The sequence below is a fragment of the Trichosurus vulpecula genome, chromosome 1 (genome assembly GCF_011100635.1).
Source record: "Trichosurus vulpecula isolate mTriVul1 chromosome 1, mTriVul1.pri, whole genome shotgun sequence".
NCBI classification, from domain to species: Eukaryota; Metazoa; Chordata; class Mammalia; order Diprotodontia; family Phalangeridae; genus Trichosurus; species Trichosurus vulpecula.
The window spans coordinates 388,299,633-388,316,605 of NC_050573.1; the positions used below are offsets into that span (position 1 = coordinate 388,299,633).

General features: G+C 35.4%; 1 protein-coding gene across 1 annotated transcript in view; it reads left to right on the plus strand.

Moving 5' to 3' along the window:
- Positions 1-16,973, plus strand: part of C1H18orf54 (chromosome 1 C18orf54 homolog) — a 30,331-nt gene that overhangs the window by 6,757 nt on the left and 6,601 nt on the right. The window contains exons 5-7 of the mRNA XM_036746265.1: positions 2,391-2,490; positions 3,965-4,096; positions 14,911-14,961. Of these exons, the coding sequence (XP_036602160.1) occupies positions 2,391-2,490; positions 3,965-4,096; positions 14,911-14,961 (283 nt within the window). The remainder of the gene's footprint in view (positions 1-2,390; positions 2,491-3,964; positions 4,097-14,910; positions 14,962-16,973) is intronic.

Consider the following 16,973-nt stretch of genomic DNA (forward strand, 5'->3'; position numbering starts at 1 on the left):
TCCATTGTGTTTGTCTTCTCCAAATAGAACAGGTTCTTAACCTATTTTGTGTCATGTACCTTTATATCATTCTGATAAAGCATATGAACTCCTCAGGATGATGTTTTTAAATACATGGGATTACAAAGGTAATCATTTATGTTGAAACACAGTTATCAAAATAGTTTTGGAAAACAGGTTCATGGACCCTAGGTTAAGAACACTTAAAACAGAATGTCATTCCATTTTGGTTAGTATCAGTTTTTTGTGCACCTATGTGTAAGAACTGTTATGTGCTGTGGGGGATTTAAACTTGTTGCTGTCAAGGACTTTACAATTTAAAGTCAAACATTACACAGAAAATGAATAAGTGGTTTGGACAATAAATGATGTAAGAATGCAGAAAAGAGAGATTATTATCGTTTGGGGTAAGGGAAAGCTTTATGAAGGTGAGATTTGAACTAGGACTTGAAGAATAGGTAGAATAGGAGGGAGGTGGGCATTCTGGGAAGTGGTAACAGCGTGGACAAATATTAGAGTGGGAAAGTTCAAGAACTGTTCCCAAGGAGAGAGAGGGAATAGAAAGTAGGCCACTCTGTAGGGTTAATTCATGGCCCAGTATAGTTCTAAGCATTTAGTAGTCACTCCATAAATACCAGTTTGATTTTTGAAATAAAGGTTAAAGAAGTATGGAATGATTGTCTTGAAAACAGGATATGAGGGAATGATTAGTAATTGAAATATGTGAAAGCAGGAGGTTGAATTCAGTCACCTCTTAAAGTCCCTGTTGGCTTTGGAATTTTATGAAAAGGACAGCTTTCATGTGGAACAAGGAAATTTGCCTGGTCAGGTACTCTGGGAAAATGTATCTGGGAAATTAACGTGTTGGGCTATAAGATGTGAATACAGTTTGGGGACTGGTACAGAGGAGGGTCTGCTTGTGTCTAACAGATTTAGTATTAACATCTAAAATTTAACTTGTCTGCCAGTATAATGTAAAAAATACAGAGTTATCTTATTTTAGACATTTGTTTTCAGATACTCTTTCTACAGATTCTAGATGGTCTTTAGAATTTTGACTTAAGTATTTTTTTTTGTGTTTCTTCCTCCATTTTTGTTTACATGAACAATGTGACACTAAAATGTTGAAATTGTTTTTATTTGTGACATAGAAATCATATTATTATAATTTTAGAATTTAGATGAGACCTTAGATGCCACAGAGTTGAACCCTTTCCTTTTAAAGATGTGGAAACCGGGGGCAGCTAGATGGCTCAGTGAGTAGAGCACAGGCTCTGAAGTCAGGAGGACCTGAGTTCAAATCCAGCCTCAGACACTTGACACACTTACTAGCTGTGTGACCTTGGGCAAGTCACTTAACCCCAATTGCCCTGCCTTCCCCCCTCCAAAAAAACAAAATAAAATAATTTGGGAGGGAGGGGAGAAAAACTGGAACTCAAAACTATGTAGAACCATGTGTGGTAAACTAAAAATAAATAAAACACCTTTTAAAAAAAAAAAGATATTAGACTGGAAAAAAAAAAGATGTGGAAACTGAGGATTTTAGAGGTTAAGCCAACTTCTCAGCTTCAGTTTCCACATCTATAAAATGGAGAGAATAATAGCACATAGGCCCCAGGCTTCTTGTGAGGATCAAACGAGATAGCTGAGTTAAAGCTCTGTGCAGAATCTTAAGTTGGTACATACACACACACAATATTATATAATTATATATATTATGTGTTTTATACGTGTGTATATATATATATACATCTATATGTAAATGCTAGTTGTTGTTATTATCATTGACTTGCCCAAGGCCATGTAGCTAGTAAGTTGTCCTTATCTTCCGGAATCCAAGTTGCTTTAGATCAAACCAGTATATTTGCTTTATACCTTTAGAATTTGAAAGCTATAAGGTTTTTTTAAGTATATGAAAGAAGCACATCATTCTTTTCCATATGATTTTCTAACTCTATTCCATATTTACAGAGCTTTTGAAGATGTTTTCAGTAACATGTATACTCATCAATTCAGACTGCACTCTTGAATTTTTTGATAGGCGAACAGAGACGAACAAGGTTACTTTGCTTAAAGCAGCTCCATCTTTATATTGCGTGCTAGTTGTACAAACTCGATTTCTGAAGTACTGTTTAAAAGATCATCACATGTATCCATTTACCCAGTTAGAATATCCACGAAGATTGGTCAACTTAGTTTAAACTACCATCTATCTTTAGAAATAATAAAACTGTGTTTCTTCTTAAAATGGCCTTGCCTAATTTATATTTTTCAGTATTTTATATTATTGTTTCTAGTTTGAAATTCGTAAGACTTTACCACAATTTGTGGCTAATAAAGTTATACTCCTAGATGCTGGTATTACCTGTTTACCCTGTATTTCTATTTAGCAAATCCCCTGTGCCTGTGGATTGTGGTGAAAGACCTCAGGAAATCGTAAAAGTGAAACGTGTTCATGAGTTCCTTGAGGATTGTAATAAGGGTCATCCGGTAAGTAAAGTTGAATTTTTATTAACTTGAAAGGGGTTTTGTGACAATACCAATTTCAAAAGAGAGCAAAACTTACCCCAACTTAACTAATGGGACTATTTAATATACTATAAAATGTGTAAGAACTGTGACTGTAACTCTCCTAACAGACTCTTTTTTACATTTTTACTGAATTCCTGGAAACAATGCTGGAAAGTAAATTGAATTTTATTTTCTTATTGTCACAGTGTTATCATTAGGAGATTGTTTCTGACCAAGGACTTGGCATCATATTAATCATAGATGTTACTGACATGTTTCTTTAAATCTTTACAATAATTTCAAATCATAAATTGTGGTCCAGTCTTATGAAGTGGTTTTATATATAGATACATACATATATATACATATATATATGTATATGATATATAGTACACAGTTACTATTTGAAAAATGAGTATACAACAAAAATTATATATAGAATATGAAAATTCAGCTTTGATCAACATGACAATGAAACTACTATGCTAGCCATTGCAAGTACATTTAAGTCACATTTCTTGACACATTAGGATTCATATTCAAATTAAAAATGACTATTTGGAGATTTGTGCCTCAAAACTATTTGAGGAGGTTTGAATTGATGCTCAAAGTGCTGTAGTAGGTGCACAATAAATGTTGATAACGTTTTTCCCACTCCAAGACGTTTAGTAAGGGATGACTCAGGGTTTCTTTTCCGTTCTTTGTGTACCTCCTCAGTTTATTGAGAAGCCAAAAGGGCAGTTAATCAGAACCTACCTAAATTCTGACTGGGAAAGGAAAAGAGCTGTTAAGTCGTTCTTGTCCTTTCATTTCTTCTGGCCCTGTTCAGCATTTTGTTGACCAAGCTGGTTAGAGCACTCAACGCTTCCACTGGAAGTTAGAAAATAATGACTTGATCATTATTACACACTTTTAAAAGGAATTTATGAAATATGGGATTGCAGAGGCCGTCCTGTTTTGCAGCTGTCTTGTTTTTACAACTAGCGAAGGCATCAAGAATCGGGACATCAGTATGATTAAGCAGCATTGAGAGTGAATTTTAAAATATTGTTAACACAAGTCTTATCCAGATGTATTAAATATAATAGAGCACTTGGAAGTCAGATGACCCATGTTCTAGTCCTGACTGCCACTAACTGGTTGTGTGACCCTTGAACCAAGTCTTTGAACTTCAATTTCCTCATCTCTAAAATGGGAGTAATAATATTTTGCCTATCTGCCCTACAGGGTGGTTGTGACAATCAGGTAATATGCACTTTTATGACTGTAAAACATTATTTAAGTATATGCTGTTATTGTTAATTATAATAAATAATGGTGAAATAGGGGAGTTGGAAGAGTTGATTTTTGAAGTCCTGCTCCAGCTCTAAAATTCTATGATAAAATTAGTAAGTGAATTTTTCTAATTAATGCTATATGACTTTGGAAGTTCAAGCATATGTTTTGGTTTTAGACAAATACGCTGTCTGGAGGTAAACATCATGGTCCTGTTGAAGCTCTGAAACAAATGTTGTTTAACCTTCAAGCAGTGCAAGAAAGTTTTAATCGGTATACATATGCTGAGCAAGATGAAGAGATTAAACAAGTAAGCAAATATTTGACTTATTTTTTTAAGATCTGTGAACGTGTTAAAAAAATTTTCCTCCAGTTTTTATTCCTATATCCAGTAAATTCAACTTAACAAACATTTATTAAACACCTACTCTGTTTAGAGCAGTGTGTCAGTTGTTAGAAAAAATAAGTGGATAAGACATATCCTTAACTTCATTGATCTTATATTTTTATTAGGGAGATAAGACCATAAGGAAATAAATGTAATGAAATAATATGAGATAAGACCATAAGGAAATAAATGTAATGAAATAATATGAGAAGTACCTAGCTTTAAGTTTATTTTACTATGCCTAAAATTTTTAAAAATAGAAATATATAACAAAAATTTTATAAAATTGTAGCATATTTGCTTTAGATATTAACTTGTTGATATTTAAAACCGTATTTCTACTGTTGCTATAAATAGAAGATGCCCCATAAAATAGACTCCAAGTGCTGGGGCCCTATTGCCTGAACAGATAGAAAATATTAGCAGGGCCACAGATGGTGGCTATATAAGACCCAGCCTGTAATCTACATCTTGAAACATCCCAACATCTGGAAGGGTGGATGGAATTGCTGTGACTGTCATGATCTTGTGTTATTCTGATGTGTTTCCACAATATTCAAATTGTTTCTTTCTGGCTGCTTGCAGTATTTTTTCCTTGACCTGGAAACTCTGGAATTTGGCGACAACATTCCTGGGAGTTTTCTTTTTGGCATCTTTTTCAAGAGGCAATCAGTGGATTCTTTCAATTTCTGTTTTACCCTCTGGTTCTAGAATATCAGGGCAGTTTTCTTTGATAATTTCTTGAAAGATGATGTCTAGGCTCTTTTTTTGATCATGGCTTTCAGGTAGTCCAATAATTTTTAAATTATCTCTCCTGGATCTATTCTCCATATCAGTGGCTTTTTCCAATGAGATATTTCACATTGTCTTTTCATTCCTTTGGTTCTGTTTTATAATATCTTGATTTCTCATAAAGTCACTAGCTTCCACTTGCTCCGTCTAATTTTTAAGGTGGTATTTTCTTCAGTGGTCTTTTGGACCTCCTTTTCCATTTGGCTAATTCTGCCTTTCAAGGCATTCTTCTCCACATTGGCTTTTTTGAGCTCTTTTGCCATTTGGGTTAGTCTGTTCTTTAAGGTGTTATTTTCTTCAGTATTTTCGAGGGTCTCCTTTAGCAAGTCACTGACTTGTTTTTCATAGTTTTCTTGCATCGCTCTCATTTCTTGACCCCAATTTTTCCTCTACTTCTCTTACTTGCTTTTCCAGATGCTTTTTCAGCTCTTCCATGGCCTGAGCCCAATTCATATCTTTCTTGGAGGCTTTTGATGTAGGCTCTTTGACTTTGTTGACTTCTTCTGGCTGTATGATTTGATCTTTGTCACCAAAAAAGGAATCTAGATTTTGAGTTTGAGTCTGAGTTCGTTTTCCCTGTCTTTTCATGTACCCAGCCAACTACTTGACCCTTGAGCTTTTTGTCAGGATATGACTGCTTATATAGTAGAGAATACTTTTTCCTAAGCTTTAGGGTCCAAGCACTGCTCTTTTCAGAGCTAATTCTACTCCACTGTCACCCTAGGCTCTGTCACAGCAGTGCTCCTCCTCTCCCAAGAACCTCCAACCAGGACCACAATTCAGATCCAAGCAGGGTACAGCAAGAGAATCTGCCTTTGTGCCCACAGAGCGCTCCTTGCATTCCCACTCTGATCTGCTGCTAAAGTCCTCCCACCATGTGAGGCAGGGACTCGGGAAGCTGCTGGCGCTCTGGAGGCAGCCTCAGGAGCTTCCTGCTGCTGCTACCGCCGCACCACCTCCTCCACCTCCAGACCTGGCGGCCAGACGCTCTGAACTCAATTCTGCAGTTTCCCCCTGACCTCCTCTTTGGAATTTGTGGGTTGAGAAGTCTGGTAACTGCCACAACTCACTGTTTCATGGCTCCAAGGCCTCTTCCGGCTGGCTGACTACCAGTCTAGTCTGTCCTGGCGCAGCCCACTCTGGGCTGTGCTCCGCTCGGTGATCATCCAGGCTCTCCTGGGCTGGAGACCTGTTTCCCTCTGCTATTTTGAGGGTTCTGCAGCTCTAGAATTTGTTCAGAGCCATTTTTTTACAGGTGTTTGGAGGGATTTGGGAGGGGGAGCTTAAGCAAGTCCCTGCTTTCCTGCTGCCATTTTGTCTCTGCCCCATCCCAGCCATCTTTTTTAAAAAAAATTTCTGGCTGATCCTTTTAAGCTTTTTTTTAAAAAAATATAAACCGCTATTGACTACACAATGCAACCCTCTTAGACTCATGCGTCTTTAATATTACTTCTCTTAACGTAGTGTAAAATTGCATTGCTTTTTTAGCTGCCAGTTTAGCTGCTGAAATAATTGAGCTAATCAACTATTAAAATTCAGTAGCCTTGGGCTTCTTTATAGATCCGGCTTCTGCCATAAGTGGTAGTAGGCAGTTTGTTGTTGTTGTTATCAATTTGAGGGTTGTGGGGGGTAATACCTGAAAGTTCTTTTAATTTGTGTTTTGCTTAAGAATATGTTGTCTTCCTCCAAGTAATTTGAGTTCTTGGATTTTCAAACACTATGCTAATATGTTTGCCTCTGCTTTTATTCAGTCTGTTCTATTGATCTAATTTCTATTTAACTGTTATGATGTAGTTTTGATGATTATTACTCTTTATTTTGAGATCTGATGATGATAGACATGCCTTTTTTATGGCTATTTTCCTATGATTGACCTTGAAATTCTTGACTTTTTTGCCCTTGCAGATGAATGTTGTTATTTGTCTGGTTTTGTAAAAGTTTCCTTTGGTAGCATTAAATCCCACAGTGATGACTCAGTTTTCATCCAAATCTTGCCTCATTGAGAATTTTCCATTGTGAGACCTGCAATTGCTGTCAACCTTTGACCCTTTCCTATATATACATATACATATATGTATATATAGGGTCAGCATTTTGTTTGCTCCCTCAGACTATAATATTTGCGAATCCTCTGACCAGATTGTGAGCTCCTTGAGAGCAGATACTATTTTTTGCCTTTCTTTGTATCCTCAGCATAGTGCCTGGCACATAGGAGTCTCTTAATAAATGCTAAATGACTATTCACTTCTCCGGTAGTGCTGATTTCAATAGAATTCCATTTCCAGTCCAATCTCTGGTTTGGGGACCATACCTCCTCCTTGCCGCTGATGGCTCCCACCTCCTACCCTATCAGTATTACCCCTTTGATTTTAATATTACTACTAAATCTATCAGCCATTCTCTGCCTTTAGCCCACAGCGCTTAAAAAGCAAAAGTAGTATCTAGTTTCTGAATACACACAGGTTTTTCATTTTCCTTAACAAAAGAAGATTTACTTAGCAGGGAAGGGATATACTTCAAGAATACAGTTTTTTTTAAGTAGACACAGCATCTTTCAGTATTCCTATGTAAAATGATTACAGTTAGTACCTGGAATATCAGGGCCGCAGCACAGATAAATACGCTTCTGACATAGTCACCAGTTATAATTATAGGCCTTTAGTAAGGGTAGCTAAGAGCTCATTACCCTTTTGCATGTAGCCTAACCCTTTGCCAGGGAATATACTGAGCTTGCCTTGAAACACCCTCCTCTCACTGTTCTCCAGTTCACCGTCCAAGACATCTCCTCCCTGGGAATTCCACTGGGGAACCGGCTACAAAAGGAAATTAATTTTGGGGAGCCAAGTATGCATTGCTCCCCATTTTCCCTACCTAAAAGAAGACAAAGGATGGTCCCCATCTTCTAACTGATTTTACTGGTGCAAAAGCCAGTCCTCTCTAAGTTCCCCAGTTTGATATAACCCTGCTGAATTGGCTTCTTCAGACCACACCCTCAGCAACCATTAATCCATTGATCATCAGATATTTAAACTTCTGTGGCTGTCCATGTTTCTTGGTAATAAAAGCTCATTCAACTCTCCAGTCTCTTTGTGAAGAAAATCATGTTGGTGGAAGTGGGGTGGAGGGAAGTAGTGATGGTAGTAATTGGCTAAACCTGAGGCTTTGTTATCACCAGTGAGGATTCCCAGTTCTAATACTTTCTTTCCTATTCTTACAGTATTGATTTCAACAGAACTCCATTTTGCAGTCCAATCTCTGGGTTGGAGACCATAATCCCTGTCTGTTACTGATATTACCCCTTTTATTCTTTTTTTGGGGGAGGGAGGAAGGCAGGGCAATTGGGGTTAAGTGACTTGCCCAGTGTCACACAGCTAGTAAAGTGTGTCAAGTGTCAGAGGCTAGATTTAAACTCAGGTCCTCCTGACTCCAGGGCCGGTACTGCAGTCACTGCACCACCTAACTGCCCCTACCCCTTTTATTCTTGCTATTATTAAATCCATTAGCCATTCTCTGTCTTAGGACACAGTGTTTAAAAAACGAGCAGTGTCTAGTTGCTGCACAAAGATAGATTACTTTCATTATCCTTATTTGGACCTTCTAATTTTTTAGGGCCATTAACAGTAACTCTGGAATACTCCCTCTCAGGATAGCTTTATCCTCTGTTAGCTTCCTTTAGCATCCAGCAGGCTGGGTGGGAGAGGGTGGTTTTCCGCTGTTATTAAGGCTTACTTGCAACACCTACAAGCTATTGTATTGGGCCATCCTCTCACCTGTGATGCTTCTTCCTCATTTTATTACTCCACTTTGAGAACTACAAACTCGTTGCAATTTAATCCTCCCAACTATAGCCAGTTGTAGGCCTAGCTTTACTCAGGCCAGCATGCTGGTTCATGTTCAGGATTGGAACAAATTGATTCAGTTTGAGGTTTACTTATACAAAGTATAGGAGGAATATTCAGCAAGTACACAAGTCTGGTCAGAAGGGCATGTAAACTTGCATAGCAGTGGAACATCCTTTAAATCCAAAGATCACTGACCCTGTGGACAGGCCTTTGTATGCCTCAGGAGACCAGGAAGCCACTTCAGCCGCATGAGCCCTAGTACACTGGACTAATCAAGGCTTGTGGACAGCTTTCTTGTCTTTTAGGGAAAAAACTAGCCCAGCCCATATGGTAGGGACCTTAGTAGATGTTACTCCTACCACCATGGGCAAGTCATTTAACTTCTCAATGCTTCAGGTAATTTTCTAAGAATTAACTGCTGATTTATAGGTAGTGGAGAGAGTTCCCAGGATATCCTACACTTCAAGATGCTGATTCTGGAAATCACATACTGTGATTCACATGTACACAAATAGAACCTGAGAAAAGAAAAAGGAATGATCATTCTCAGAGATGTCAGATGGCCTAATCAAAATAATGAAAGAAGAGATACAAAATAGAACTGTTAATGAAACACAGGGAGAATTGATAACTTAGAAGAGATTGTGGAAAATCTTAGCATAGCAGTGGGATAGCGTGGAAAGAAGAAAATCATATTTCAAGAAATCATAAAGAAAACTTCCCAGAAGCATTAGAATAAGAATTCAAAGTCTAAATTAATAGAATTATACATATATCATCATTGGAGAGAATCCTTAGTCATAATACCCAGGGGTGGGACTATTCAGGTTTAAAGGTTTGTCAAAGAAAAAATAGTATCATGGCATGTCAGCTACAATTATGTAGGATTGTATAGCAAGGAAAAGAAACTGGAATATGGTATATTGAAAAGTAAAAGTCAATGATTTGCGCTGAAGAATAACTTATCCTGAAAAGTTAAGAAGGACTTTTAAAGGAATTGATTTTCAAGCCTTTCTATTGGGAAAACTAAAAGTGGGCAATCTTAGGAAGGCAAAAGAAATTTAAGAATGAGAGATAAATTTGAAAAATTTAAAAGTTCTGTGTTATGATCTAGTGACTTAGATTCTTTTTCTTGAATTTATTTAGTATTTTCCCCCATTACATGTAAAAATAATTTTTAACATTCTTTTTAAAACTTTGAGTTCCAAATTCTCACCCTTCCTTCCTCTTCACCCCCTCATTGAGAAGGCAAGCAGTTTGATATATGTTATACATGTGTTATACATGTGTCATCATGCAAAACATTTGCATATTAGTCATGTTGTGAAAGAAAAACATAGACCAAAAAACCCTCAAGTAAAAAAGAAAACAAAATAGTATGCTTCAGTCTGTATTCAGACACCATCAATTCTTTCTTTGGCAATGGCATTTTTCATTATAAGTCCTTCAGAGTTGTAGTGACTTAGATTCTAAAAAGAGAACAGATTGTGGGTCCTTTGGTGTCAGTAAGGAACAAAGGGAGAAAGATTTTGGCTCTTTGTGTTTGGCCTCATAAAGAAATACTTCAGGGAAGAAGAAAAGAGGAAGTTATTTCTTAACCTTGGAAGAAGGTTATTTCAACATAGAGTTGGGAGTGGGGCTCTCTTGATCCTCACAGTTGTCTAGCCAGGCAAGGGTATGTTAAACAACAAAAAAAATAGTGGCACAAATACATTCACGTATGTAGGAGACTGGGACAGAACAGGTTGTAGGAGGAGGACTGGGTTTGGAGAGGAAAGGAAAACAGACTACAGATATGATGATAGAGATGGTGGATTGTATCTATGGTTTCATTACTATAGGGAACTACTAGATGAGGAAACTTCCTCTACCATCGCAGGTCAGCTCCTTCTCTCCAAGTTACAGTCTTTAGAGAATTACCAGCAACACGGAGAGCCTGAATAGAGATCACTGAGAAACTCAAGAGCACATGGCCAGTATATATGTGGGTAGGAAGATTGGAAGCAGGGAGGCCTCCAACACAGGTCTTCCTGGCTTCAGGACTGACTGTGCGACTATGCCACACTGAAATAGAAGAATGTAAAAGTATAAAATACCAGATTTAACAAGAGGAAATGGAAAACCTAAATAGTCTGATCCAGATGGATTTAAAATGGAAGTCTTCTCAGATATCTGAAGAAAAATTAACTCTTATGCTACAAAAATTTGAAAAAAATGAGAAAGAAGGTACTTTCCAAGTTACTTATTTGGGGCAAATATGGTTATTACCTCAACCAGAGAGAGATACGGCAGAGAAACAAAGCAGAGGTCAATATCACCAATAAATAATATGAATAAATATAATAATAGCTCTATGATCTCTGTTTTGCACACTATTAACTATATTAACAAAGACCATAGAGCTACTATTTAAAGACATACTTTTATCAGTTGGATTTTTACCAGGAATGTAATGATTTTCCAATTATAGGAAATTTTTTCCACAATTGTATAATAAGTAATAAAAACAACATGATTATGTCAATAGAGACAGAGAAAATCCTATGGAAAAACACATCTCTTGTGTTTAAAACACTAAAATGCAAATAATGAAAATTACTGTTCTTCAATATGATCAAAGTATATAACCTATAATCAAGAGTTAGCATTTTTTATAATGGAGAACATCTCACTCACAATCCCTTCTCTGTGTGGATATTGCTACCACTCTGATGCAGGCTCTTGTTACCTCACACATGGACTATTCCAATAGCCTTCTGGTTGGCCTCCCTGCCTTGAGTCCCTCCCCATTTTAGCCTATCCTCCAGCTATCAATATGATAGGCTGCAGCTATCAGCTATCAATATGATCTTCCTAAAGCACAGGTCTGACCATGTCTTTCCCTTATTCAGTGAACTCTAATGGCTGCCTGTTGCCTCCAGGATCAAATATAAAAACCTCTGTTTGGCTTATAAAGCCCCCCATAACTTGCGCTTTCCTGCATTTCCAGTAGGAAATCTAACACATCCTCTGCCCCAAATATGTTTAGTGACACTGGCTTCCTTTCTGTTCCTCATGCAAGGCACTCCCTCTCTGGACTTACACATTTTCCTTGCTTGTCACTCATGAATTAAACTCTCCCTCCTCACTTCCTCCTCCTGGTTTTCGTGGTTTCCCTCAAGTCTCAGCTAAAAATCACACTTTTTACAAGCCTTTCATTGGTCTCTTTATCCTCCTTCATGTTAGTGTCTTCCCTCTGTTAATTATCACCGAATTATCTCATATATAAATAAATATACATATATATGTTTATATATGTATGCATAAATGTGTGTATATGTATATGCACACACACATATAGATGGATATCTTGTTTGTACATAGTTGTTTCCATCTTGTCTCCTCTATTAGACTGTGAGCTCCTTGAAAGCAGGGACTGTTTTTGCCTTTTTTTTTATAAGCCCAGTATTTAGCACAATTCCTGATACATAGTAGATACCTAACATGCTTTTCGACTTGGAGAAACACTGGAGACATTTCCATTAAAGTTGAAAATGATACTAAAATGTTTCCACTATTAAACATGAGTAGGAAGATGTTTAGAGAATCAGCACAGAAAGGGTGGAGACAGTTATCTCATTTGCAGATGATATAATAGTTTACTTAGAGATCCCCAGAGAATTTTTAAAAATCTTATAGTGATATTAGCATTAGTAAAGTAGCAGAATAAAAAAGTTAAATCACCAGTCTTTCTGTATACATTACTAACAAAATAACCCTTGCATCCCTGGTTCCACTTGGTTATAATAAATGATTTCTTGAATAAATTGTAGCCTGACAGGATTTAAAATTTTGTGAGTTAATATTCATGAACGATATTGGCCTGTAGTTTCCTTCTGTATTTTTTCTTTCCCTGGTTTAGGTATTTGGACTATATCTCATAAAAGGATTCTGGTAGAGTGTTTTCTTTCTTAATTTTTGAGAATAATTTGTGAAGTATTGGCACTAATTGTTCTTTGAAAATTTGATAGAATTCTCCTGTGAATCCATCAGGGCCAGCCTTTTTTTTTCTTTTGTAGCTTTTTTTACTGCTAAATCTTTTTCTCTTTTTGGGATTGAGTTATTTGAGATCTCTATCTGGCCTTCTGATGGCATTAGTATTTTGTATTTTTGGAATCATTCCTCTATTTTGTGTTTGCAATTTTGTTAGTATATAACTGCATATATTCTGATTATTATTTTTATTTCTTCTGATTTTGTTGTGATTTTAAATGTTTGCTATTTTATTAATTTGATTTTCTGCCCTATTTTTAACCAGGTTGGTCTTTTTAAACGAGCTTTTAATTTTAGTTATTTCAGTTTTTTGTTTTCAATTTTTCCTTTTCTCTAATTTTTAATATCTTTTGTGCTTATTTTAGGGTTTTATTTTATTTTTCATTTGTTAGCTTTCCAATTTTTTAAATGTGTGTCCAATTCATTAATCTTCCCTTTTTCTATTTGTTAATGTATGATTGCAGAGATAAGATTTTCCCCCTGAGGATTGCTTTAGCTGCATCTCAGAAATTTTTGTATGTTGTTTCCTCATTATTATTTTCTTTCAAATAATTATTAATCATTTCTGTGTTGTTTTTCTTTGACCCATTTGTTACTTAGGATTCTATTATTAAATCTCTATTTAGGTCTGTTGTGGTTTTTGTTTGTTTGTGGTCCCTGAACTAATAACCATTTTTATTGTGTTATGGTCTGTGATAGATGTATTAATTTTTCTTGCTTTTTTATATTTGTTTTCAATATATCTGTGCTCTAGTACAGGTCAATTTTGTAAAAGTTCTATGTGGTGGTGGTGAGAAATATGTTTAATCTTTTGCAGTCCCATTTAGAATACACCATAAGTCTTTTAACTTCAGTTTCTCCAACAATTTGTTGACCTTTCTCTTAGACTTATCCAAAACTGAGAAAGGGATATCAAAATAAATCTCTGTTACTATTGTGTTATTGTCTATGTCTTCTTATAGATTAATTAATACATCACTGATAAGTTAGGATGCTCAGCATTTGGAGCATATGAGTTAATTACCAACATTGATGTTCTTTACTGCTTTTATCTGATTATTTAATTCTTTCCCTCCCTCCTTTTCTCTCTCAGCCAAGTAGATTTTCTCATCTCTTTTTCAATTAGTCCTGTTCGTTAGTTTTTAAAATTTCACTTTTTTGTGCCCCTTTCCCAGAGAGGGTTTCTCTTACTTTCTTCATTATGTATCTTCTCTTTCTTTCTAAACTGTACCATCATTCTGTGGTTCATGACCCCTATAATTATCTAGTATCTCTCTATTCTCTGTATTCCTCATGGAATCACAATAAGGTACCCATTCTGGACTCTCCCCTCTAGGCAGGAGGTCAGGATAGGTGGCAGTTCCTGGTTTTTTTAATCTTGTTTTGGCTGTCTGGCTGTCCTACATCATGGAGACAATTGAAGTTGTTTTATCTGTGGCACATAATTTCTAGCTTGGAGAGGTTTGAGAGGTCAGGGGGTTCAGAAAAAAAAGTGTCTGCTTCTCCATCTTGTTGATCATGTAACCCAGAAGACCTGATCAGAACTTTTTACCCCTTCCTTATAGAGAGTAACTCTTGATCCTATATAAGGAATTAATACAAGTAGCTTTCTTGGATATTAGACCCTTACCCAAAGGTACTTGATGGAAAGATTTCTTTCCATTTTCATATAATTGAAATCCTCTCTTTTATCCTTTGTACCCTCCTCTGTCTCTTTATTTGGTTAATAGTTCTTCCCTTAGCCAAAGCCATGAAAAGTACTTTCATCAATTTTTCTCCAGTTATTTTGTTGTGATCTTTTATAACTAAGTCCTATATCCATTTGGAGCTTACTATAATATCAAAATATTAACACATAGCACAGAAATTTCCACTTAATCAAAACACAGCTTTATTATCTATGGGAGAAAGGAAAGGGAGGGGATAAACATTTATATAGTATGTTTGCCATTTTATTTATTTCTCCTTGAATTTTCAGTATTTTGTGTTTTTTGTTATTTATTCCTAGTTTTTAAAATTATATACTGAATGCATTAATTTTCTCATTTCTTATTTTGTTAACCTTTTCAGAGAGAGAATTTTTACTCTGGGGATAGCTTTAGCTGCATCCCCAAAATGTTGGTATGTTGTTTCACTGTTACTATTTTTTGTAATGAAGTTGTTAATTTTTTCCATAAACTGTTCTTTGACTTTCTTATTATTCAGGATTTCTTAAATCTCCATTTATATCTGAATCTGAGTCTTTTGTTTGTGTTCCCTATATTATTATTGATCATTTTATTGTGTTGAAATCAATAATGACCCCCATTTCTAATTATTTTTATTAATTATTTATAATTATCATTTATTTTAATGTGTTACGGCCTATAAAGGATATATTTGGTAGTCGTGCTTTTTTACATTTATTTTTAATTTTTGTGCACTACTACATGGTCTGTTTTTGCAAAAGTATATAATTCTGAAAAGATCTTTGTATTCTTTAATCTTCTCATTTAGAAGACTGTAAACCTTTCAAATAAGATTTCTCCAACAGTGCATTCAGTTTTCTATTTTTCTTTTTCTTATACTTGTTAGATTTGTCTAGTTTTGAAAAACATTAAAAGTTTCTAGTTACTATGTTATCGTTAATGTCTTTTTGAGTTTAGTTAACTTTTACTTTATGAATTTAGATATTATAATATTTTATACCAACTTGTTAGTGTTGCTTTGGTTTTATTGACTAGGGTTCCTTTTAAGGAGGGGTTCTTAGCCAGGAGTCTGTAGATAGATTTCAGGGAAATCCATGAATTTGTTTTTTAAATAGTTTGTTAACTTTAAATATAATTAATTTCCTTCATAATTCTATGTATTTTATTTTTTGCATTTAAAAAATTCTGAGAATGGATCCATAGGCTTCCCCACACTGCTAGAGACATTCATGGGACCCAAAAGGTTAAGAACATTTACTCTAAAGTATAATGTAACTAACTGTCTTTATTGGTCTTAGCATTTTGAATTTTCATTTTTGCTTTTTCTGATACTATGACTGATTCCTTTGGAATCATCTGTTGCATATTAAATTTCTTCTAGCTTCTTATTTTTCTTCCATGTGTATTTTTTCATGTGTTTTTAAGCACGGTATATTAATATATTGTTGAATTTTTTCTCATGTGTTCCACTGTTTTTCTTTCATTTTATTGAGTTACTTAATGCATTCATATTTAAGGCTATGATTGTGAGATTTTTGTCTTCTGCCATTTATTTCTTTTGTAATGATTTTATCTTCTCCTTATTAGTCAGTACTTTGACCCTACTTAAACTAATTTGGTACTCATCTATTCTCACCAGGTTTTCCCTACCTCATTCTCTTTTATTTGCCCTATCCCAAGTTTTTAAAACTTCTTTAAATTTTTAATTTTGCATTCTTTCTATTTATTTGTCATCCTTATTTTTCATCCTTGCCATTCCCTGCCAAGTAAGCGTGTGATACAAAATCATCAAAATCATCCATCTCTATCCCCAACCTTTTTGTTTAAGTAATAATTCTTAAGTAACATTCATTAGAATGTAAGCTGTCCTTGTGAGTGGGGATTATTTCATCCTCTGTATTTCTGTTCCCAGCATTTAGCCGAGTGCACAGAGCACATTGTGGACTCTCAATAAGTACTTGTTTTTTGATTGATTGTGATGCCTTTTTCCAAAACATTCATTTATGGAAAATGCTATCCATGTCCAGAAAAAGAACCATGGAGTCAATGCAGATCAATGCATACTATTTGCTCTCTTTTTTGTTTGTTTGTTTCTTCTTTCTCGGGGGTCCTCCCTTTGGTTCTAATCCTTCCTTCTTTACAACATGACCAATGTGAAAATATGTTCAATATTTATAGAACCTATATCAGATTGTATGCTGTCTTTGGGGAGGGAAAGGGGAGGGAGAGAGGGGGAGAAAATTTAGAGCTCAAAATCTTATGGAAGTGAATGTTGAAAACTAAAAATAAATTAATTTTTAAAAGTTTTCATTTACTTTGCCCTCTTCATTTCTTTCCTCTTCTGATTCTGAAACCTGTTCTCCCATTCTTGGACATATTTATTCCTTATTTATTTTCTGTTGTAAGAAGTAGAGCTTTTAGGATACAAATTTTTAACTCTCATTT